The following is a 23,053-nucleotide window of genomic DNA, read 5'->3' as shown; positions in this document are numbered from 1 at the left end:
CATGATGCTGCCAACACCATGCTTCACAGTAGGGATGGTGTTCTTTGGCTGATGTGCTTTGTTGAGTATGCGTCAAATGTAACGTTTTTCATTTCAGCCAAAAGTTTCCATCTTGGTTTCATCAAATAACAAAACTTTTTTCCACATGGCTTCATAATCTCTGGAGTGGTTTTTTTTGTACACCTCAAACAGGACTCAAGGTGGGCTTTTTTGAGTAATGGCTTCCTTCTTCCCCCCCCCCCTACAGTATGGGCCAGAATTGTGGAGTGCTTGGGATATTGTTGTCACATGCACACAGTGATCAGTTTTTGCCGTAAAGGCCTGCAGCTCTTTCAAAGTGACTGTTAGCCTCTTGGTGGCCTCTCTGATCAGTCTCCTCATTGCTTGGTAATCCAGTTTGGAGGGATGGCCTGATATCGGCAGCGTCTTGGTAGTCCCATACACCTTCCACTTAATGATTGTCTTGACTGTGCTCCAAGGGATCAAGGTCTTTGAAATATTTTTATATCCACCCCCTCATCTCTGCCTTTCCACAACTTTATCCAAAAGGTGTTTTTAAAGCTCCTCGGTGCCATGGTTGAGTCTTCGCTGTGAAATGCACAACCAGGTCAGGTCAGGTATGGGAGCATGCGCCGGAGCAGTGCATCACTGCGACCACTTTGCGTCGGTACGAAATTTTAGTTCATGTCCGAATCCAGATCCGGCCAGTCAGTGGGATACGAAACATAAACGATTCAGCCTGGCAGTGGTATGCGCTCTACCGGGTGTCCTCGTTACCACTGCAGTTTGGGTTAAAAAAGTCGATGCATTTTAGAGTTAGTTCCCCGAACCATTTTTTCCCCATAAGGTCCAAACTTTACGCATCGCAGTTTTGCCCGACGCGGGGTTTTTCGAGAACGTAACCCCCACCAACGGGAGGGTCTGCTGTATATCAAAACTCCATGTCACTTGGGCCTTATCGTGAAGATAGAACGAATAAATACAAACCTACCAAGCTGAGCCTGAACTGAATCAGACATCTGAATCAGAGCTCTGTCTTTCCTGTGGCGTAGGAATTTCACTCGCAGCACATCTCCATAGACTCCTGTGTGGGATTGTAGGTGGAATTAAAGAAAATTACATGTACATTAAGGGTTAAACGGTCACATGATATATTTTTAATATTTTACTTTTCTGATTGAGTTGAGAAATGTTTGTTTGTAAACATCACAATCTCAAAACAACAAGATGGTATTCATGGAATACTTACCTCACGCAGTCTTGAGAAAGACTTGGTGAAAGCAGGGGTGCTGAGAAGGACGGGGGGGGGGGGTGAGTGGTGGACAAGCGGGGTAACTACCCACGGGCCCAGACCTAATTGGGGCCTGAAATTATTCCTTCAATATTTTGTTTCACGTTATGATTGTTTGTGAAGATAAACCACCGGGGGCAACATTATTGTGTGTTTCCCTCCAAGCCACTCGGGGTGATTCCCCGGTATGCCATTGCCATAGACAGTGACACCTCCCTTGTAAAATAAACTGCTTTGGGAGCAATTTACATAATCATAATCGTGGTAATGACGTTCATGAACACAGAAGTGTTGGCCACACCCCATCCAAATGAAGTGTGTTAAACGAATCTACATGTATAATTCGTCTGACGAAAATACGGAGACCTCTGTATCGGTTTTTAAAAAAAATTTTGAAGGGGGCCCGACAAAATCCGGGATGGAACCCGCAGGTGAACTGCTTATGCCCGATTCCGGTGCCGTAACAATGGTGTGCGTGTCTGACACCGAACCGCCGGTGTGTGAAACGTACACTTCGGTGCCTGACCAAGCTGCCGGTCGAGGTCGCGTCGCCCGTGTGTGGAATGCTCGAGGTAAATTCGCAATGTGTCCCACGCAAAAATTGGCGGAGAGGCAGGGGCACGAAGACGTGGATGGAGGGGTCACGTGGTGAAACGATGTCGCGAGCACTCCGCGTGGAACACTGGCGCGGTGGGGATTTCAAAACACACCACAGTACCGATGTGCTGTTCGGAGTGCACAGCTCGTGGGAGGAACATGGCCGAGGTGGGCGTGGTGCCTGCAGAATATCAACAGGTCTCGTGTGGGCTCTGTAAGGGTCTCGCACCGTGAGCAATGGGCATGGAGGCCACGGTTGCTGGATTTTCCGTTGGGAATCCACATGGACAAGGGGATTATTAGAGCGTAAGAGACAGAAGCAGGAAGGCTGCCGAATGACGTTGGCGTTAGAGAGCTTGTCGAGGACGAAATTTGAAAGTAGCAAATACCACCCGTCACTTCACTGATGCGAATACGAAGGGAGGAGGGGGGGATGGGAGAAAAAGAGGGGGAAGAGAGAGGGATGGGGGAGCGAGGAAGGCGGGTGAGCGAGGAAGAAGGGGGAAGCGAGGAGGGGTGGGGGAGTGAGGAAGGGTGGGAGAAGGGAAGGCAGCATGAAGGGAGGGGAAGGAATATGTTGTATATTTGGAGCTGGAATATGAGGAAGGGAAGGCAGCGTGAGGGGAGGGTCTGTCTGGACACATCTGGAGATAGCCACCGTCCGGATATGCCTGGAGTTAGAGAGAGAGACAGAGAGAGGTGGAGGATGAGGGTGCTGCACTGTACTCGGAGGGGGTGGAGCAAAGATGGGACAAAGAGGGAGAGGGGTGAGGAAGGGAAGTTAACAGAGAGAATATGGTATGCTTTATCAGCAAAACACACACACACACACACACGATATATTAGTGCTCGGCCGACATCTGCAAGTTTTTCGGTCATCGGCTGTTTGGAGTCAGTGTGATTACCGAGTACAGTTTGTACTGTATACAACCCAAAAACCTTGAGTAGTTTTCACATTTGTTTTTGGGGAATTTCAAAACACAAATTAAAAAACAACGTTCCTTTATAGATGTTTCAAGGAGATTTGCACAAACATTAATCTTCATGAACAGCTGCCAATCGTCATGTGACGGGTGGAAAAAATTTGGCTCTAATTTAGAAAACACGTCAACACGGTAAACGGCTTGGAAATCGAGTGCTATCAAATATATTTTGCTTTGAAACTCACAAAGAGAAATCACGTAACCTTTCCAAAGCACACCCGATTCATATAAAATAACCAATTGCTGAAGAAACGGTCACGAGGACAAAGGAAAACGTGATCGCTCGTACGGTGGCTGCTGAGGTTAAAAGTTAAAACCTCCACCACCCACCATCATCATAAGATGTGGAATGAAACTTTGCCACGACAGTGCCCGTAACCAGGCATGAAGACGTGTACACACACTCACGGAGAGTCCCTTTACAGATCCAAATCTACCCATATGTACCACGTACGTGTGTGCTGTCCACGTACCCCGACCTTGGAGCAACTGCCTACTGTACGTCCCGATCGGGACACGAAACTGTGCTGCTATCAACTGTTGGGCACTCGGCAAATGGCTTAAGCACTTATGCAGGCACTCCAATTAAATAGTTGATCAGGAACGGTTGGCTTGGCAAGTGATAGAAAGCTAATTGGAAATGACACATACCCACAAAAAAAAAAACACGAAACGTCGCCGATTTCGTAACATTTTCATGTTTCACTCCAGATTTCGAGTTATTTAGTCCACGTTATCCGATCCTCCAAACTCAAATTACATTTCGATTATGTGCTTTAATCAGTCGGTGAGAGTGGATCGTGGAAAATCGCAACATATTGTTGTGGTTGACGAAATTCACAAACCACCATTCAGGTCCCTTAGGTGAGATATCTCGGTAAGTATATGTGTAGTTAGGCCCAAACCCGTTGTCTAGAGGGAATAAATGTCATTCATGAGGGCTGCGACTCTTCAGGATAGCCGTTTTTCTTTTACTATCTTTATTTTGGACCAGCCGCCATTATTACCACCACCAACCACGTCTCAACAGCCATCACACAACAACCACCAACCACAACGCGGCCATCACAACAACAACCACCAACCACAACGCCGCTTCACCACAACCGCCACGACCTTTACCGTCACAACTCGCCACCATCGCATCACCGTCATCTCGCGCCACTCGTGGGCACCGATGCTGGACTCGTGCGGGGCGCGCACCGAGCAGCGTGTTCAAAAACATCACGGACTTTCCGCAGAAAAACGGATCAAAAACGACTCACGCCCACTTTTGTTCCGTCCAATCGGTGAGCGAGGGGCGATTTGGCCCCGCCTCCAGGGCGTTGGAGGGCGGTCGCTATATGCAAATTCATGGATCAAAAAGCATTCACGCCCACTTTTCCTCGGGCCAATGGGGAGCCAGGTGAAGGGTCGGAGGCAAAGGGTCAAGGGTGAAAGAGCGAAGCCACGGGGCTTATAAAAACGACTGCGTTCGTCAGTCGAGGGCAGTTGAGTTAGAAGTTGAGTTGAGTGTGCGGAATTCAAGAGAGTCGTCGGTGGAGCTGGAAAGAAGTGGTACTAGTCGGAGTGAAGAGGACGGAGCTGTGGAGAGGTGACGGCGGCGAGGGCGGACGAGGGGGTGCTCGCGTCGGTGCCGGGAGCTGCACAACAGAGAGGCCAGCAACGCGACCGAGGTGGAGGAGGAGACGCTCGCCGCGGGACCCGAGGCAGGGTTATATCCTCCTTTCCCCGAGCATCAGCAACCCCCTCCTGTTTCCCCCCGCGCTGAGATAGTGCGACAAAAGGGGGCCCCCTTCCCACCCCCTACCAGACACTGTCCGCGAGGCCCGCGGAGTTGAGGCACCACCGCCACTTCGCGTCTCATCATCAGACGGGTAGGCCCGACACGGTCTCGGCCCCAGGCCCGCCTACCCCCTCATCCTGGAGGGTGGTTCTCTTTTCTTTTGCTTTGGGAATATGTGTTGTCGGCGCCGTCTGTGAAGTAAAATTGTATAAGTGTTGCCGAGTGCCCGGTAGTCGGATAGATCTGCATTGTTGCATTTGCTTTTTGTCTTCTTCTTTTACATGTGCTTTTGGTGGAATTGTATATGTGTGCTTTCCGTTCATCGCGAAATAAATGTGCTTATTGTTGAACTGTTTTCCCACTTCGCTTCGTCATTTCTTTCATTGAATCCCCATCTTGCTTCACGTAAAGGGTTGGTCGTGGGCTAAGACGCCCGATAATTAATCGAACCGTCGAGGCCGACGAATAACACCGCTCGGTTATCCCGATAGTACGGAACAGGTCGCTTAAGTGGCCCGTGTCCGAAGTCGACCTGCGGCGAGGTGCGATCGCCCGGTCTACCCTCCGTGTGGGTACTTAGGTAGGTCGAATTTGGCGAGCAACCCTATCCCACGCGGGGGCCGATTGGCACGATCGCGGTGAGACCGAAAGGTCCACCCGTGACTGGTTCCCGGCGTTAGTCCGAGAGGGTCACGACTGGATTGTCCGTCCGGTGGGCGACGTGCCGCGATTCGAGTCACGTGGCCGTCAGCAGGCCGGCGGGCGCGAATCCGCAACACTGGTGTCAGGAGTGGGATACAAACCCATCGCCCTCCTCGCGGCACCGGTATTGGAGAACGGGAAAACGGGCTCTCCTGTCTCCAATTAAATTCACGGGAATCGGTCCAGGGGTGAGAGGAGCGACCCCCGATTCCCTCCAAATTACGAGCGAGTTAAATTAACCCTTTAAGAGAAGCAAGATGGCGTCTCAAGGCGAGCGGGAGCCGGGGGTATTAGAAATGGATGTAGAATGTGTAGAATCCATGGCTCAGGATGAAATCCCCGTGCAGGAAATGTTAATTGTACAGGAAAACGAACTCGCCCAACTGAACCCAGAGCCCGAAATAGGTGCGGCAGCGGCCGCGGTGTATGACACCTCCCCTCCCCCTCTCCACCAAAACCCCCCAACCCCTGCCGAAACGGCTCACCCAAGCGCACCCGACATGGCCCAGCTATTCACCATGCTGGCAAAAATGTATGCGGAAATGACAGCGAACATGATCAAGCAAATGAACGAAAAGATGGATACATACACAAATGAAATGAAAAACGAAATGAAAGGCATGAACGAAAAGATGGATACAAACACGAATGAAATGAAAAACGAAATGAAAGGAATGAACAAGCAAATGAAGGAAGAAACTAAAAAGCTCCGGGGTGAGACGCAGAACATGGGCCGATGCCTGCAGGCGGGCATGAATGCCTTTAGCAGGGAGCTTAAAATGGCGACTCCAAGTGTAGGAACGAACGAGCTGGAAGGGGGTGCAACGGCTGTCGGACCCGCGGTGGAGGCGGGTAAGGAAAAAGTAATTCGGGAGACAAGAGACGAGGTGAAAGTAATTGCGAGGGAGAGAAAAGAACAATTAATACGGAAAGCAAGGATGAGGTACGCGGAGATCGTGAAAGAGCAAGGAGTGAAAAACAGGGAAGGACGGGAGCGACTTAAAGAGAAAGCAAGGTTGACCTACATAAAGATAAGGGAAAGACGCCAGAAAGAAGCGGAGACTAATAGACAGGAGGGGACAACAGAAACTTATAAATGTATAGAGACACGGCAGACAGAAAAAATAGAGGAGAGACTGCATGAATTGGACAAGGTTAGAGACGAACACACACACAGAGGTAGTGGAGGACGATGAGGTTGAGCTGGCGGACCGTGCAGGGACCCGGTGCGAGCAGCTGGATGGCCTCCTCCAGGAACGAGGGGAGGGAGTATGCCCCCTTGAGGTGAGTCACGACCAGGTGGGTTCGGTCGTGCTTTGCGAGGTTGAGGGGACGAGTGCTGTGGACAGGTGCACGGAGAGCTTGGGGGGTATAGAGGCCCCGGAGACCCTTGTGGGGACACGAATCCCCACTGTGGTTGTCCCTGTGTGTGTGGTGCAAGGTGTGAGTGCGTCCCCGTGTGTGGAAGCGAGCCCGTGTGTGAGTGGTGTGGTGGCGATTGTGTCGGAGTACGTGCTTCCCAGCACGCCGTGTGTAAAAGGGACACCGCAAGTGGAAGAGGCCGTGTGTGTGGATGAAACGGCCAGTGTGGATGAGGCACCGCGGTTGAGTGCCCCCGCGTGTGTGAGTGAGGCACGGTGTATGAGTGAGGAACCGCGGTTGAGTGCCCCCGCGTGTGTGAGTGAGGCCGTGTGTGTGGATGAAACGGCCAGTGTGGACGAGGCACCGTGGGTGAGTGCCCCCGCGTGTGTGGGTGAGGCACCGTGTGTGAGTGAGGCCGTGTGTGTGGATGAAACGGCCAGTGTGGATGAGGCACCGCGGGTGAGTGCCCCCGCGTGTGTGAGTGAGGCACGAGTGAGTGAAAGGCCGCGAGTGCGTGGAGCCACGTGTGCGAGGGAGGTAGCATGCGTGAGTGAACGGCCGAGTGCAAGGGAGACCATGTGTGTGAGAGAGCGGTATGTGAGGGAGATGTCGGTTGGCATGCGGGAGCACGCAGCCGCGTCTCCCGGTGTGAAAGTAATGGAATGGAGTGTTAGCGTCGTGACACGCGGGAGTGCGTGTGTTGAATGGCGACGACGGCGACAGAAGAAAGAAAGCCGAGTAGCGGCTGTAGTTGTTTCGGGGACCGTGCCGGGTTCACCCAGCAGTGAGCACGAGGTCTGTGCTGTGCAACGCACGAGGCCACCACGTGCTCGCTTGCGAGAGTGAAGGCCCGGTCCGGAAACGCACGCGGTGGATTTGCCGATCCCGCGGACGGACAAAGTTTAGGCAGGACTACGGATTTGGACCGGACGGGTTCTCCACGCGATCGTGTGTGTTAAGCTCCAACGGGCAAAGCACATGTGTTCGCGTGGGGAACCCCTCGAGACGTGGGGCTTGTGTTTTTTTTTTATGCGCACGGTGACGCCATGGCTGCACGTGGGGTTGGAATCCGGCAGGAGGGGTATCCCTGCCGGATGGTACCGTCCAAGGAGGGACGAGGTACACGTGCAGCTGCATGACGTCACGGGCAGGTGCAAAGTGCGCGAGTTGCCGCGCTGGTGCTGCGCATGTAAAGGAAAAAAAAAATAAAAAGCAAGCCTCACTTTCGGGTGCACAGGATTCCTGGGCAAGGGGTGGAAGACCCCCTTACCTGGGCACAGGATGGAAACTAGTTAGGGGGAAGGGTTAGCTGAGCTAGACCGACTCCATGGGGCGGGGGTAAGTCCTCATGGAGTCCGTGGAATGGATTAGGTAGAGGGATTGTAGCCAGATTTAGGATGGGAAATAAAATGATTTAGAAGACAGTGACAGACAGTGAATGTGTAGAGGGGACGTAGCTTAGCTACGTAGTGTTAAAAGGAACGTGCTGTAGTTTAAGGGACGACGTGGGAGCACGAGTTAGTTAGGGGATGCAGATAGAAGGATGGCAGAGTTCAGTGGTGAGTGTGTTGAAGAGTTGTTGGTGAGTTATGAGGTGAAGACATGTTGAGTGAGTGAGGCCAGCGGGTCTGTGTGTATGGAGCGAATGGGGAATGCATGGTGCGATGAGTGATTGGGGGGAGGAGTGACTCCCGCCCAAGGGACCCCGGGGTCAGTGCAGACTGAGTTAGGGGGGTTAGTCAAATTGAAAAATGGAGGTTGTTTTGTTGTTGGTGGGAGTGTAGGCTCGAAACCCATTTGGAGGGGTGCAGGAGCCCTGTTGACGGGCTTGGGAGCGAGGCTGCGAAAGGTGAGTATCGCTGAGTGGGTACCCCGGGCACCAGGCTAGTCGGCCGTGGTAGGCCAAGGGCCCATGGGGGGCCGGGATAGCGTAGTGGGCACGGGTGCGCCTGCTTGGTGCGGGGGCCCGGGGCGCCATTAGCCGCGTGGGCAGTGTTGTGGGCACGGGTGACCCTCGGAAAGGGGCCCGGGAAGCCAGCCTGCCACGTGTGCGTTTCAGGGGAGGTGCCATGGGGGGCACTCCCCGGTGTTAGGGAGCTGGTAGGCTCGGAGGCAGTGTAGTGCCTGGGGGTGCCATCGTCGGAGAATCGGCAGAGGGTCGTGCCTGCTAAAGGGAGCCACGTGTCCCAGCCATGAGACCGTGTGAGGGCACGGAGAGAAAATTGGGGGGCGAGGCCCGAATTGTGAGGACACCAACACAGGCGACGGGAATCTGGGTTGTTAGAACCAATAGTTTAAGCGAGAGGCGCTTGTTGAAAGCCCCTGGGTAGTTTAACAGTTAAATGGTTAGGGTAGATTAGGAGATGTACCCCTCCGCACCATCCATCCCCTCGCTGTCGTTGTGGGCCGCTGGACCCACTTTGGTTATAGATCGCCGAACTCTGGGGAGGCCATTCTGAGGCTTCGTTGGGCCTCGACACAGGACGTTAGCTCTCCCTTATTCCCCTCCGGGAAGGGAACGTAGGGGTTGGGAGTAGGCTAGGTGACAGGATAGGTTCGCCGAACAAGGACGATAAAGGGGGTGAGGGGACGATTTATACTGGGGAAGTAAAAATAAAAAAATAAGTTGGGGCTAAATTGGGGTTTGGACAAATTAAGGGAGTGGGTATGTACAGTGACAGGCAAAGGCGATAGGTTGGGAGGGAGACAGGTAGGTAGGTCCGAGCCCGCCTTCCAAGTGGCCAGCACCACCGCACTCCCTCCACCAACCTCCATGGAACGGCAAAGGCTGGCCAACTTCATCTGCAGCTGCTGTGCTGCAAGGCCTGTGCCGGCTGGATCGTCTGCAGCTGCTGTGCTGCAAGGCCTGTGCCGGCCCGCTTCATCTGCCGGCTGGCTGTTTTTCTTCAAGGCCTGTGCCGGCCAGTTCATCTGCCGGCTGTGTTTGCCTGCAGCGGCCTTCTTCTTCTGCGGGCTGTGTTTGCCTGATCACCTTTGCCATGCTATGCCCACTGCCCCTGTTCACCAGCCCCCGTTCAATTTTTGCTTTGCCCCCCCCCCCTGTTCATTGCCATGTGCGCCAGGATCAAAGCAACAGTTTGCAAGCTGCAAGAACTGCCCTGTTGGCAGCTACAACACGGGCCTGCAGTGGCGGCCCGTGCACCGTGTTTGTGTCCATCCATCCATCCGTTGTGCTCATTGCGTGTGCCACTTGAGCTGGCACGGAGACTGCGTTGGTGCAGCCCATGCACCGTGTTTGCATCCATCCATCCATCCGTGTGTTCATTGCGTGTGCCACTTGAGCTGGCACGGAGACTACGTTTGTGCAGCCCATGCACCGTTGTGGTTCACTGCGTTCAGTTAAAAAGGGAACGCCTTGGACTGCGTGTGAGCAGCCGGCCACGTTCCCTGTCACCTGCATTGTTTGAGCCAGAGACTGCATGCGAGCAGCCTGGCTCCCTGTTAACTGCTTTCTTTTTGCAGAGTTCATTGATCCTGGGCCATGGTTTAGTGTAAAATTTGTAAGTTAAGGTAAGATGTACTGTAAATATGAGTGCGCCCCCGGCATGTTTGTCTTAGCGCCGGCAATTTTATTTAAGTCGTCCGTGTGAGTGAGTTTGTTTAGGTAGTTACTCAGCCCTTAGGTTATTTATTTTGGGGACACGAATACCATGAATGTCGCACTCAGGGATCCGTAGGTAAAATGTACTAGGGGAAAACTACACATGATGGCACACGAAAATTTGACGACTCGGGACGAGTCTGTAAAAAGGGGAGGGGGTAGTGTTGTGGTTGACGAAATTCACAAACCACCATTCAGGTCCCTTAGGTGAGATATCTCGGTAAGTATATGTGTAGTTAGGCCCAAACCCGTTGTCTAGAGGGAATAAATGTCATTCATGAGGGCTGCGACTCTTCAGGATAGCCGTTTTTCTTTTACTATCTTTATTTTGGACCAGCCGCCATTATTACCACCACCAACCACGTCTCAACAGCCATCACACAACAACCACCAACCACAACGCGGCCATCACAACAACAACGCCGCTTCACCACGACCTTTACCGTCACAACTCGCCACCATCGCATCACCGTCATCTCGCGCCACTCGTGGGCACCGATGCTGGACTCGTGCGGGGCGCGCACCGAGCAGCGTGTTCAAAAACATCACGGACTTTCCGCAGAAAAACGGATCAAAAACGACTCACGCCCACTTTTGTTCCGTCCAATCGGTGAGCGAGGGGCGATTTGGCCCCGCCTCCAGGGCGTTGGAGGGCGGTCGCTATATGCAAATTCATGGATCAAAAAGCATTCACGCCCACTTTTCCTCGGGCCAATGGGGAGCCAGGTGAAGGGTCGGAGGCAAAGGGTCAAGGGTGAAAGAGCGAAGCCACGGGGCTTATAAAAACGACTGCGTTCGTCAGTCGAGGGCAGTTGAGTTGGAAGTTGAGTTGAGTGTGCGGAATTCAAGAGAGTCGTCGGTGGAGCTGGAAAGAAGTGGTACTAGTCGGAGTGAAGAGGACGGAGCTGTGGAGAGGTGACGGCGGCGAGGGCGGACGAGGGGGTGCTCGCGTCGGTGCCGGGAGCTGCACAACAGAGAGGCCAGCAACGCGACCGAGGTGGAGGAGGAGACGCTCGCCGAGGGACCTGAGGCAGGGTTATATCCTCCTTTCCCCGAGCATCAGCAACCCCCTCCTGTTTCCCCCCGCGCTGAGATAGTGCGACAAAAGGGGGCCCCCTTCCCACCCCCTACCAGACACTGTCCGCGAGGCCCGCGGAGTTGAGGCACCACCGCCACTTCGCGTCTCATCATCAGACGGGTAGGCCCGACACGGTCTCGGCCCCAGGCCCGCCTACCCCCCTCATCCTGGAGGGTGGTTCTCTTTTCTTTTGCTTTGGGAATATGTGTTGTCGGCGCCGTCTGTGAAGTAAAATTGTATAAGTGTTGCCGAGTGACCGGTAGTCGGATAGATCTGCATTGTTGCATTTGCTTTTTGTCTTCTTCTTTTACATGTGCTTTTGGTGGAATTGTATATGTGTGCTTTCCGTTCATCGCGAATAAATGTGCTTATTGTTGAACTGTTTTCCTGCTTCGCTTCGTCATTTCTTTCATTGAATCCCCATCTTGCTTCACGTAAAGGGTTGGTCGTGGGCTAAGACGCCCGATAATTAATAGAACCGTCGAGGCCGACGAATAACACCGCTCGGTTATCCCGATAGTACGGAACGGGTCGCTTAAGTGGCCCGCGAGGTGCGATCGCCCGGTCTACCCTCCGTGTGGGTACTTAGGTAGGTCGAATTTGGCGAGCAACCCTATCCCACGCGGGGGCCGATTGGCACGATCGCGGTGAGACCGAAAGGTCCACCCGTGACTGGTTCCCGGCGTTAGTCCGAGAGGGTCACGACTGGATTGTCCGTCCGGTGGGCGACGTGCCGCGATTCGAGTTACGTGGCCGTCAGCACGCCGGCGGGCGCGAATCCGCAACAATATAATGCATGAAATCGCTCCAAGCTCCGAATATGAAAACGAGAACACTTGTCAAACAAAATGGCGAATTAAGACAAAATGGCGAGGGAGAGCGATGTGACCGAGGATTCGCCTTCAGACCCTAGCGGGGGAGAGCGAGGTGTCCGAGGAAGCGCCTGAAGACCCCAGCGGGGGAGAGCGAGGTGACCGAGGATTCACCTTCAGACCCCAGCAGGGGAGAGCGAAGCGTCCAAGGATTCGCCTTCACACCCCAGCAGGGGAGAGCGAGGCGTCCGAGGATTCGCCTTCAGACCCTAGCAGGGGAGAGCGAGGCGTCCGAGGATTCACCTTCAGACCCCAGCAAGGGAGAGCGAGGCATCTGAGGTTTCACCTTCAGACCCCAGCGGGGGGGGGGGGGTGTCCGAGGATGCACCTTGACAAACGATATAATTAAATAAGGCCATTAATTATCTTCAAAAGGCGTGTTTTAATTATGACTGATATTAAATAAATGATTCAACCTGTTTCGTAACTGGAGCGACTTGAGTAAGGTTTCGAGTTTTCCACCACACAACAGCAGTTAAAAAACAGTTGTGCAAGTATAAAAATAGCAACAAATGGTTCAAGGCATAAATATCTGCATCAAGATCGTAAAAGTATGGAAATTGAGGCAACATACCAAAGAGGATAAATAAACTTTGAAGTGTGACCACCTTGAAAAATGGAATTTGGAGGACGGGGTCACAGAGAGGGGGGGTCAGGGGTTGCCAGATGGTGGTGAAATGGGACAGAGTGGAGGCAAGAGAAGGTTTCAGGAATAAATGACACAGGGAGTGTGGGAAGGAATGAGGCGGAAGAAAACGATGGGGGATGGAAAGAGAGAAAATGGAAACAGTCAGTGTATGGAACAATCAAATAAATTTTCAAAAAGACAATAATAACAACAAAGATAAAAATATAACAATTAAGGAAGCAACATTTTTGGACAAGAGAATTAATGAAAGGGAAGTTTGAAGCGGAATAAATGTGAACAACAATGAAGATACACACAAGGAAATGACACTGAGGCCATTCAGCCCATCATGCCTGCGCCGCATCAATTCAGACACAGCAATGTATATAAAAAGATGAAATTCATCACAGCTGGAAGTTAGTCCATCAGGTTCTAGAAAATTGGAAGAGTCAGAATATATTGGAAGCTTTGAACAACCACGAGGGAAATTGTGGAAGTAAGTTCAAAGCTGTTGCAGCTCAGAGGGATCGGGCGGAAAGCGAATGTCGAAGACGTCGTTTAAAAGGGGGGTGAAATGGGGCAGATGGACGTGCGGTGACGTCAAACATAAAGGGGTGGAAGGAGGTGTTTGGGGTGAGGGGGTATTTTTTCCGACTTCGTTTTCAGACCCGCTCTAACTTTCAACCCTTCCAGTCTTTGCGGCTACCACTCGCGCAACCGCCATCTGCGGCCACTCTTTATCCAACACCTCGTATCAATCCACAAGCAGATGTTCTCTTCATCTCGTGGTGTTCTTTCTTTGAAACATTTTTTTTTGTCCATGTTTATTTGTTTTAATTTCAGCCGGTTTCACACAACCGCAGTCAGAAGCCAATTTGTGTTCATAATTAGTCAACGGTAACTGCATGTGAAGATTATAATGTTGTTTGTCTCTCATCGCACTTAACCAAGCCAGGAAAGAATAATATTTTTTAACCAAGTTTTCCAGGTATAAATCACGTGATGCATGCACATGTACAAATATGTTCACCTTTTATTTAAATAAAGTACAAACTATCCGATGAACCGATGATCCCTCAATCTCCCACCTCATCGTTCAGATTTAAAGCCAAGAGGACAGAGTTGTCGGTTGGGAGAGGAGGCACAAGAGCAGAAGAGACGATAACTCCAACGACAGCAGCTGCAGCGGGGGGGCCCAAACATATTCCGGGACCATTGAGCCCTGGAAGCAGATATAAATAATCGCTGAAGAGTGCTGTTTAGTGCAGGAAATGCAGGACAATATGGCCAGGTGAGTGAAGGTAAACGCGGCCAACAAACAGTTACCCACCAGATTGAGGGAAGCCAGTTGCTGCTGGAAAACTACTTCCATGTGGCTCTGTCAAACAGTAAAAAATAAGAAACTCACAGCGAAGAACAAGAGGTACTTGCCATTTTAGATCTGAAATTAAATGCTGAAGTTCTAAAAATGCAGATCTCTGACGTCAGATCTTTTGTCTTCACTTTTTTGTTGTTCTATACAGCCAAGGCTCGTGGAAGAGCGAATAAACTGAACGGATCAAGGATGTTCCGTTGACGTTCTGATCCGTTCAGTGTACTCGCACGGGAATAGCAGAGGATGCTAAACCAGAAACGAGGTGGTGAAGGACAGAGAGATCACCGACCCGTCTGCAATGGCGAAGTGATCGACCCATCGACTCAGCTTCAGCGTGGGAGATTCCAATGATCTTGAAGGCCTTGGTTTCCACGGCATCAAGCTCAGCAAGATGTGAGGCAAGAGGAGCCAGCGCAGAAAAGGAGCAGCAGCACTCCATCAATAAAGGCCTTGTAGGTGGATAGGAGTCCAGGTGTGCCAAGGAAGGACTTTGTACGACGGAGGATGCCCAGTCGGCTGGCTTTGGAGACCAAGTTTTTGAAATGTGGTTTGCCTAAGAAAGATCATGGCTGACAGGAATTTGAATGCCTGAACCTCCTCCAGAGGATTGTTAAGAATTTGGATGGAAGAGGGGGTGTCAGGGGTTGCCAGACGGTTCTTTCGGAGAGAGTGTGGGATTTGTCAGGGTTGAAAGACATATCCCTAGTGTTTGACCAACTTGCGATTTTTTTTAAGCTCTAAAGAGAGGGAAGAGTTTGTTGCCTGCGCATCCGAAGGATGAGGGATGTCACGGCAGACGATGGAGTCATCAGCAAACACAGAAAGATAATTTTCCAGAGTCAGAGAGATCATGGATAAAGATCGAGAATAGGACTGGGCCGAGGACACTGCCTTGGGGAACTCAAGCCTTGACAAGGAGAGAATATGAAAGGATTCCATTGAGTGCCACATGCCCATCCGAGCATTTGTTGCCATGTGGTTGTCATTAATTTTCAAAAATGAAAGCCCCCTCTAACTAATATGGTGGAATAAAAAAGTGGAAGTTTAGTACTTCCAAGCTTTCTTTGAACAATCAGTTTGCCTCAAATCAGGTCACTCTCACCGAAAGCAGCAACTACCGTTGCAGGTCGAAATGCAGCAACAACCCCAACTCCTCCATGTTGAGGCAGCTCAGGGCGGGTGAAGTCACGGGATGTACCATTGTTGTATTTCACGTTCAAATTGAAAACCTTGAAAGATTCAATGCTGAGTGTGCAACAGGTGTTGTAGATGTTCCGGCCGTTCAATGACTGTGTGGAACGGAGAGACAAGTTCAAAATGCAAGGAGTCATCGGGCGGACACAGGAATGGTGGAGGCGGTGTATATTTATTTGGATCGACTCACAAATTTTGCTTGCTGAGCATGCTGAGCATCGGCGTACTGCAGGAGTGCCTGAAACTGGTAATTTCTCGTGAAAGTGATGATTTTCAGGACTGTTCCAAACGTGGAGAATATCTGCAAAGCAAATTCAAAGCACTGAATCTTAAAATTATTCCACATCACCGATTAGATCATTTAATCGAGCGAACAACCTCATCGATTGGTTTGAAAGGTCGGTGACGTTACATCCAACATTCCTTCCCTCCGTTATTCCTGCTCTGGACACCCCAGTAAACCCGAATAATACAAGTTCCCTGACAAGGAACTTCAACCCAGAAGTAAGCCATTGGACGTTTCAAGCCTGTGCGATGGTTGCATGTCCGTGCTGTACTTTTTAAAATGTTGAGCATCAAGAAAAGGTTTATTTAACACTCTTTGAACCGTTTTAAAGTTTTTGGTATGCCTCGGTCAGGATGACTCACTTCAGGCAATAAGGATGTTTGGAAGGGAACTCATGATGGGCCACACCAGATAGAAATGTGGGCATTAAAAATATTTTTTACCATCTTGACATACAGTCGGATGTGGATAATAAGCGTATGTGTGAATACAAGCGCGTATGAAAAAAATAGGATCACCGGACCGGCAGCTTCTCTGGGCCCTGGCTAAATGTTGTAACCCAAATTTGGTCGCATTCTGACAGGTTTTTTTTGGAAGATTTTTGCAGGAATTTATGTGATTTTCCAAAAATTTGACTAGTTACGCCATTTTGACACACTTCCGGTCATGTGATCGGCATGACCGCAATTTAACATGAAGACCCTATCCTAATGTTGTCACCCAAATTTGGTAGCATTCTCACTCGCGGGTATGGAGAAAGCTAGCCAACCCCCTGGTGTTAATTCAGCAGCCAACGGGGCTTGATGTCAGGATGCGAGGATCCCAAGCCACCACCCGAACCGCTAAGCCAACACCAGGTTAAATGTTCAGAGTAATTTTTATGCAACATAAACTCTGACCTTTGATCTCTTGACACAAAAATCTAATCAGTTCATCTTTACATCGTCATACATACTTGTACCGAGTTTGATTCGAATCCCTTCGGCTGGTCTCATGTTATCACATTTTTATCTGACATGACCTCTGACCTTTGACCTCTTGCCCCCATAATCGAATCAGTTCATCTTTACATCATTATAAATAGTTGTATATATTATATAATCATTATAAATAGACTTTACATCATTATAAATAGACAACCAAAAACATAATGCCTCCGGCGACTTTGTCGAAATGAAAATTCATCGAGAAAAGATTTGTTCAGTTACGACACATGTTACAAGAAACCCCAACCCCCACCCACCCCAGTCCTTCATCCCTTGTGGTACCTGGTGCAAAACATCCAGACTTATGGGGAAGAACAAATTTTCTACAAAGACATGCAGAACAGGACTGGCATGAACAGCTGGTGCTGCATCTCCAAATGCACCTTCCAAAGTGACTACGCCACTCACAGTCTGGAGTGTGCTCACAGTCTGGAGTGCAGCGTTTGCTCTCTAATGGAAAACACAAGGAACATAAAAACGGTCAGAGACTGAGATCTAAATATTGGGGGCAAGTTGGGGGAGGAAGAAATAAACACGAGCTCACATCAACACAAGGAAATCAAACTTACAGTTTGTTGACTTGGATTCTCAATCTTCACCTCCTTACGGTTGGAGTACTGCAGGTGAATGTGGTTACCCCGGATGCGGAAAGAAACTGACGAATGAGAACGGATCATTTCCGCGGCAACTTCTTCGGAACACATCTCGAGAAACGCCTGCAAGATCGCAAGTCATCTTAAAGCACAAATCAACAACACAACCAGAAACGATCCACAGGCATTTCCCTCATATCTCAGCATCCGTCTCAACCCTCGGCTCTCCATAACGGCGGGTGGTACACGTATACGTGCTGAAAGCAGTACCTCCGGCTTATTTTGTATAAAAGCTTCTGGATCCCAGCAATGAGCCTGGTGTTGGCTCAGTGGTTAGGGTGGCGACTTGGGATCCAAGGGTCCCGAGTTCAAGCCTCGTTGCCCGCTGAATTACTTCACCAGGGAGTGACTCAGCCTGCCATCCTTCGGAGGTCGGCAAAATGAGCACCAGCTTGCTGGGGATGATCGAGTCATTCGAGTATCCTGCGTCGGAGTGGCGACTCGTCCAGGATTGTGCCCAATAGCCAAGGAAACTGCTTCGGCAGCACCGACGCTCTGTACAGAGTATGGTTCCGATGGATGGATGGATGGATCCCGGGAAGGAATATAACCAGCCATTTATTTATTCTTCCTGCGCTCCTAATTTCCAAAGCCGGATCAATTTCCGAGCAGTGTAAATTTCTGAGCTGGATCAATTTCCCAGCCGGATCAATTTCCAAGCAGTGTAAATTTCCGAGCCGGATCAATTTCTGAGCAGTGTCAATTTCCGAGCCGGATCAATTTCCGAGCCATGTCAATTTCCGAGCCGGATCAATTTCCAAGCAGTGTAAATTTCTGAGCCGGATCAATTTCCGAGCAGTGTCAATTTCCGAGCCAGATCAATTTCCAAGCCATGTCAATTTCCTAGCCGTGTCAATTTCCGAGCCGTGTCAATTTCCGAGCCGGATCAATTTCCGAGCCATGTCAATTTCCGAGTCGTCAATTTCCGAGCCGGATCAATTTCCAAGCCATGTCAATTTCCGAGCCGGATCAATTTCCGAGTCATGTCAATTTCCGAGCCGGACCAATTTCTGAGTCGGATCAATTCCCGAGCCATGTCAATTTCCGAGCCGGATCAATTTCTGAGTCATGTCAATTTCCGAGCCGTTCCAATTTCCGAGCCGTGTCAATTTCCGAGTCATGTCAATTTCCGAGCCGGACCAATTTCTGAGTCAGATCAATTCCCGAGCCATGTCAATTTCCGAGCCGGATCAATTTCTGAGTCATGTCAATTTCCGAGCCGTTCCAATTTCCGAGCCGTGTCAATTTCCGAGCCGGATCAATTTCCGAGCCGTTTCAATTTCCGAGCCGGATCAATTTCCGAGCCGTTCCAATTTCCGAGCTGGAATAATTTCCGAGCCGTGTCAATTTCCGAGCCGGATAAATTTCCGAGCCGGTTCAATTTCTGAGCAGTCTCAATTTCAGAGCCGGATCAATTTCTAAGCCGGATCAATCTTCGTAATTACCTCCACCACCGTAGGTGAAGGTGGTTATTTTCACACCTGTTTGTTTGCTTGTCTGTCTGTACAGGATATCTCAAAAATTTGTGGACGGATCCAGATGAAATTTGGTGGGAAGGTTAGGTGTGTGACAAAGACGAACTGATTCGATTTTGTTGAACATCCGTATCCGTGTCTGGATACAAGAATTATTTAATTTCTTAACCGATTCTTCACCATTGAGAGATCGGGCCAAAAACGATATAAAGCACGATATCTGAAAAATGTTTTGGGCCAGATACGTTCTCGTGGATCAGGCATTGCGTGGCGGAGGTATGCTCTCTACCGAGTGCCCTTCTCCTTACATTTTGCATCAACAATGTGAACAGAAAATGTGCAGGGTTGACTTTTTTTTTGACCTTGACCTCGTTTTAAGGTCATGACATAATTATAGACATTTTAACATTTTTCACCAAAACTTGACGAAGTCTTGTCCAATGGGAATGGAAACGCCCTCGATGATAGCTGAGATACTACGGGCGAGGTGCGTTTACTCTTAATTTACATCACACCCTTCCGGGTTAAAGGTGGATTTTAAAGGCGGAGTATCGAGCAGAGCGGCTGGATTTTTCTCCAGGAAGCCCAGGGTGCGGAGCCAAAAGTCCAAGGAGCTCAGGGTCAGCTCAGGTCAGGTGAAACGAGTGACATTCCAGGACAAGCAAACAAGTGATAAAAGTGGAGGTTACCCATGAAATGTAAAGTCATCAGAAATCGCTCTTTAAGTGTAATTACACACCAATGACCATTCAGAGCGAGTTCACCAGCCATGAAAGACCATCACCATACCTGCCGTCTACTTTCCAGCAGCAGTAGATTAGTCACCTTCCCAAAAGGAGAGGCCAGCGCGATAACATCTTCCTGTATGACGTTCCAAGGTAATCTGTGCAGGTGAAGGACTCTCGAAGGACGAAGATCCGCCGCTTGACCACCCGCCTTGGGTGTTTTACTCACGCTCTCACAATCTGGAGGAAAGAACAGAGTCGGAGTGGGTGTAGAGGTGATGTTTGAAGGGATAGTTTGTGATTTTGGGAGAAGCAAGAGAGGGTGGAAAAACAGAACGGAAGAAGAAGAATCCTACCGGGATCTCCCACTGCCGTCATTGCTGAGAGGTTTGAAGAAGAAGAAGCACAAAACAGTTCATCGGATCCTCTCTGGAGAGGGAGAGGAGGAACGGAAGGAGAGAAGGAAGTATATAATAAATGGGGAAACAGGAGATGGAGATCGTGGGGAGGACGCGCTGAAGAAGATTCCACGAGTAGTTCCACCTCAGGCCTCCTCACCTTGGCACCAACGACTGGATCCGACGCAACCCTGAGGTAAAAAAAGGTGAAGGAGGTGCAAGTTTGAAAAATTAATACCTCATTAAAAAAATAAATCACATTCAGCAAACAATCATTCTTCGATAGTTTTGTTTAATTTCTTTAAAAGGACATAAAAAACGAGTTGGATCGTCGTCCCCGAACCGAACTCTCCTTTCTCACTTTCCTCCTCTTCCACAGCTCTCCTCCTTTACTTCATCATGAGGTGGCGCAGAAAAGGCGGGAATTGGGACCTCACGTGTTTCGGGAGACGATGACGTCAGTCTTCGCGCTTTTTGACTCGAATACTGATTCTCTGAAGCACGACGACGACGGAAAAAATAAATAAATGTACCTCATGTTTAAAATGTTTTTACATTTTTCAAAATGTACTGCAGTTCGAACCGGACGTGAGAGCATAAATTCCAGCCCGACTGAACAGTGCTGCCACCATACACCGCTTACCTCCGGCTGCAGCGCAGGGCCGTGTGAGGAAATTAAACATTCAAAATAAATGTTTTTTTTTACGATAAAATAAGCAGATAGTTCTCAAAAGTAGAAGAACTTTGGAACGAACGAATAAAAAAAAAATGTGACGCGCTCGTCTGGATGACGTCATGACAGCTGTGAGGGTGATGGACGAATGCAACGAACGACCGTGGAATGCAGTTCCCGCCAAAATCTCCTTTTAAGATGTAACGACCAAAGCATCATCGTCGATCGTCACGTACAGAGAGCGTCGGTGCTGCTGCGGCAGTTACGAAGCGACGACACAATCCGGGTCGAGTCACCGCTCCGACTCAGGAAGTCAGGGTGCCGGCGATAGATCGCCGACTCTTCGTGAAGGACACCGGCATCTTTAACATCCATCGGCTGGTGGGGGCATACCGTTTAACGTCCGTCCGAGGGTTGGGACACACATTGATGATTCACCTGGCTTGGGAAACACCGGGGTGACAGTTTGTTGTTGTTTTTCCTGTACATAGTCGAGGCTCATGGAAGAGATCTAGTACTCGTACACTGAACGGTTCATGATGTGCATGCTGATTCAAACCTTCCATCTTTGTGCTGTGTCAAACAGAAAGGCAGAATTCTCAATCACTCAAACCTCAAAATTCTCAAAACCTGCTTTCCAGGTGAAATCACCACAGGTGGGCCAAGGTGATTCGCACAAACATTGTGAATAAATGTTTGGAACTCTTCGCTGAGCCGGCTTAAGACGAAGACAATTACAAGAAGTTCGACGAACGATTGTCCAAACATCTGAAGGGAATATTTAAAAAGATGAATCACACAATGTCCCGTACGTAACGGTATTCACTTAAATCCCTCAATGGAATGATTTGGAGCCAACAAGCGGTGGGCGGAGCTTGCAGTGGGCGGAGCGGTCATAAGCGGTGGGCGGAGCTTGTAGTTGTGCTGTATCACGCGGTTGGGTTTTCGTTTGTCATGACTCGCCCGCGAGGGGTGGCAGTGATGTTCATCCGGGCGCACAATAAAGCGGAGTTACTGCTGACGCTCTCACTCTCCATGTTCCGCTGCACCTCGGTCATTACAGTAGTGGGCGGAGCGGGAACCCCCGAGCTCGCTCGCCCGCCCTGCGGGTCACGTGGCACTCCTTGGAGACGAGTTCAGGAACCTGGTTGCTATGGAAATGTCACTTTAATATCGAGGGGAGAAGGATCGAGGCTCGGTGAATTACAAGGGACGATGTTTATTCAGATTAAAAACCCATTTATAACGGATCACTCTCCACACGATGTGTTAATTACAAGTGCAGGACCTTGTGTAGTTCATCGGGGTTCAATATGGAACTAGACGAAACCCCGCCACAGACGGATTCCGTTCATTCAACCGCCCTCACCAGCTCACCCACACTCGAGGGACATGGACTGGACAGGGCGTGCTTTCCCCCGCCTACTCTTCCCCCACCCCTGCCTCATTCCCCCCCCAGCCGCCTCCCACCCCCGGCTTCAATTTCCTTATCCCTGCCCAAAAATTGAATTACCCTGGCCCCGCCTCTTCACTCCCTGCCCCCTGTCTCTTGATTCCCCGCCCCACTTGCCCCTGCCCCCCTGTCCCCCCCCCAAAACTCAATCCCGCCTAATTCACCTCAGCCCCCGCCAATTCATCCCCTGCCCTATTACCCCCGTCTCCCGCTTTCAATTGCTTGCCCCCGCCCAAACATTTGCTTACCTTGCCCCCCACCTCTTCACTCCCTGCCCCCGTCTCTTCATCCCCCGCCCCTGTCTCAACGAAAAGTGTTTGTTCTGCCTCAGAGTTGAAGTTTAATTATTGCCACTATGTGCGATGCACTCTTACAGGTACGAAGTTTCTTTCAGTCCAGGACACAGTACCGAGAAAAACGTGATGCGACCGCTAGGAGGAGCACAAAATTGGTCCTTCAGTATTAATATATAGATAGGCAAAGCCGAGAAGCGAACGTAGAATTCTTCTTACATTCACTTCTGACTTTACCTATAACTTTTTTCAACTGTATACGCAATTTCCGGTTACTTTGGCCTGGATTCGGGATCAGCGGATGATCATTCGGATTCATTCGGATGATCATTTTATCACGATGAAAAATTATTTTTTGATGATGCGGGAGATATCTTTATTAAAATCAGTGGAGGAAATATACACCATGTCTGATATTATTTGGGTCTTTCATGTCTCCGACGATGCCTTTATCTCCCGGCATGCATCATTCCCCATGACAAAAACCGGAAACAAAAAAAAAACCAGAAACAAAACAAAAACGGAAGCAAAAGGGTCATAGGCAACGACACGGATTCACAATTGCCAGGGTATTGTGTTGTTTTTGTTGTTTCCTATTCTCTCATGTGCATGCGCTCAGTA

The 23,053-nt window shown here is 50.1% G+C and overlaps 2 protein-coding genes across 12 annotated transcripts in view; one reads left to right on the top strand and one right to left on the bottom strand.

Moving 5' to 3' along the window:
- Positions 1–347: 347 nt before the first annotated feature.
- Positions 348–20,796, bottom strand: LOC147008232 (polypyrimidine tract-binding protein 1-like). 8 transcript variants are annotated; one of them, XM_085865213.1, is made up of 13 exons: positions 20,657–20,796; positions 20,375–20,507; positions 20,174–20,204; positions 19,972–20,044; positions 19,680–19,855; positions 17,332–17,478; positions 17,045–17,212; positions 15,681–15,791; positions 15,399–15,585; positions 14,252–14,299; positions 14,010–14,143; positions 12,868–12,901; positions 349–1,084 (listed from the first exon to the last, which is right to left on the bottom strand). In XM_085865213.1, exons 1-13 carry the CDS (start codon positions 20,694–20,696, stop codon positions 945–947), a joined length of 1,422 nt encoding a protein of 473 aa, XP_085721339.1. In that variant the 5' UTR covers positions 20,697–20,796; the 3' UTR covers positions 349–944. The 8 variants fall into 8 exon arrangements, with proteins under 8 accessions (XP_085721338.1, XP_085721342.1, XP_085721339.1 ...); XM_085865210.1 differs by having other exon boundaries at positions 19,972–20,204; XM_085865214.1 differs by having other exon boundaries at positions 20,451–20,671.
- LOC147008230 (uncharacterized) overlaps positions 20,075–23,053 on the top strand; it is a 70,124-nt gene continuing 67,145 nt past the window's right edge. For 2 of the 4 annotated variants that reach the window (XM_085865209.1, XM_085865199.1), the window contains exon 1: positions 20,075–20,209. The gene's annotated coding sequence lies outside the window, so the exon portion shown is untranslated. Of the gene's footprint in view, positions 20,220–20,952; positions 21,068–23,053 lie in introns of those variants that run through there. The other 2 variants (XM_085865200.1, XM_085865203.1) reach the window with 2 other exon arrangements.

The sequence above is a fragment of the Eptatretus burgeri genome, chromosome 20, assembly GCF_056783735.1.
Source record: "Eptatretus burgeri isolate ZD-2024b chromosome 20, Ebu_testis_v1, whole genome shotgun sequence".
NCBI classification, from domain to species: domain Eukaryota; kingdom Metazoa; phylum Chordata; class Myxini; order Myxiniformes; family Myxinidae; genus Eptatretus; species Eptatretus burgeri.
The sequence above is the reverse complement of the archived record's forward strand: the minus strand, read 5'-3'. Positions and strand labels throughout refer to the sequence as shown.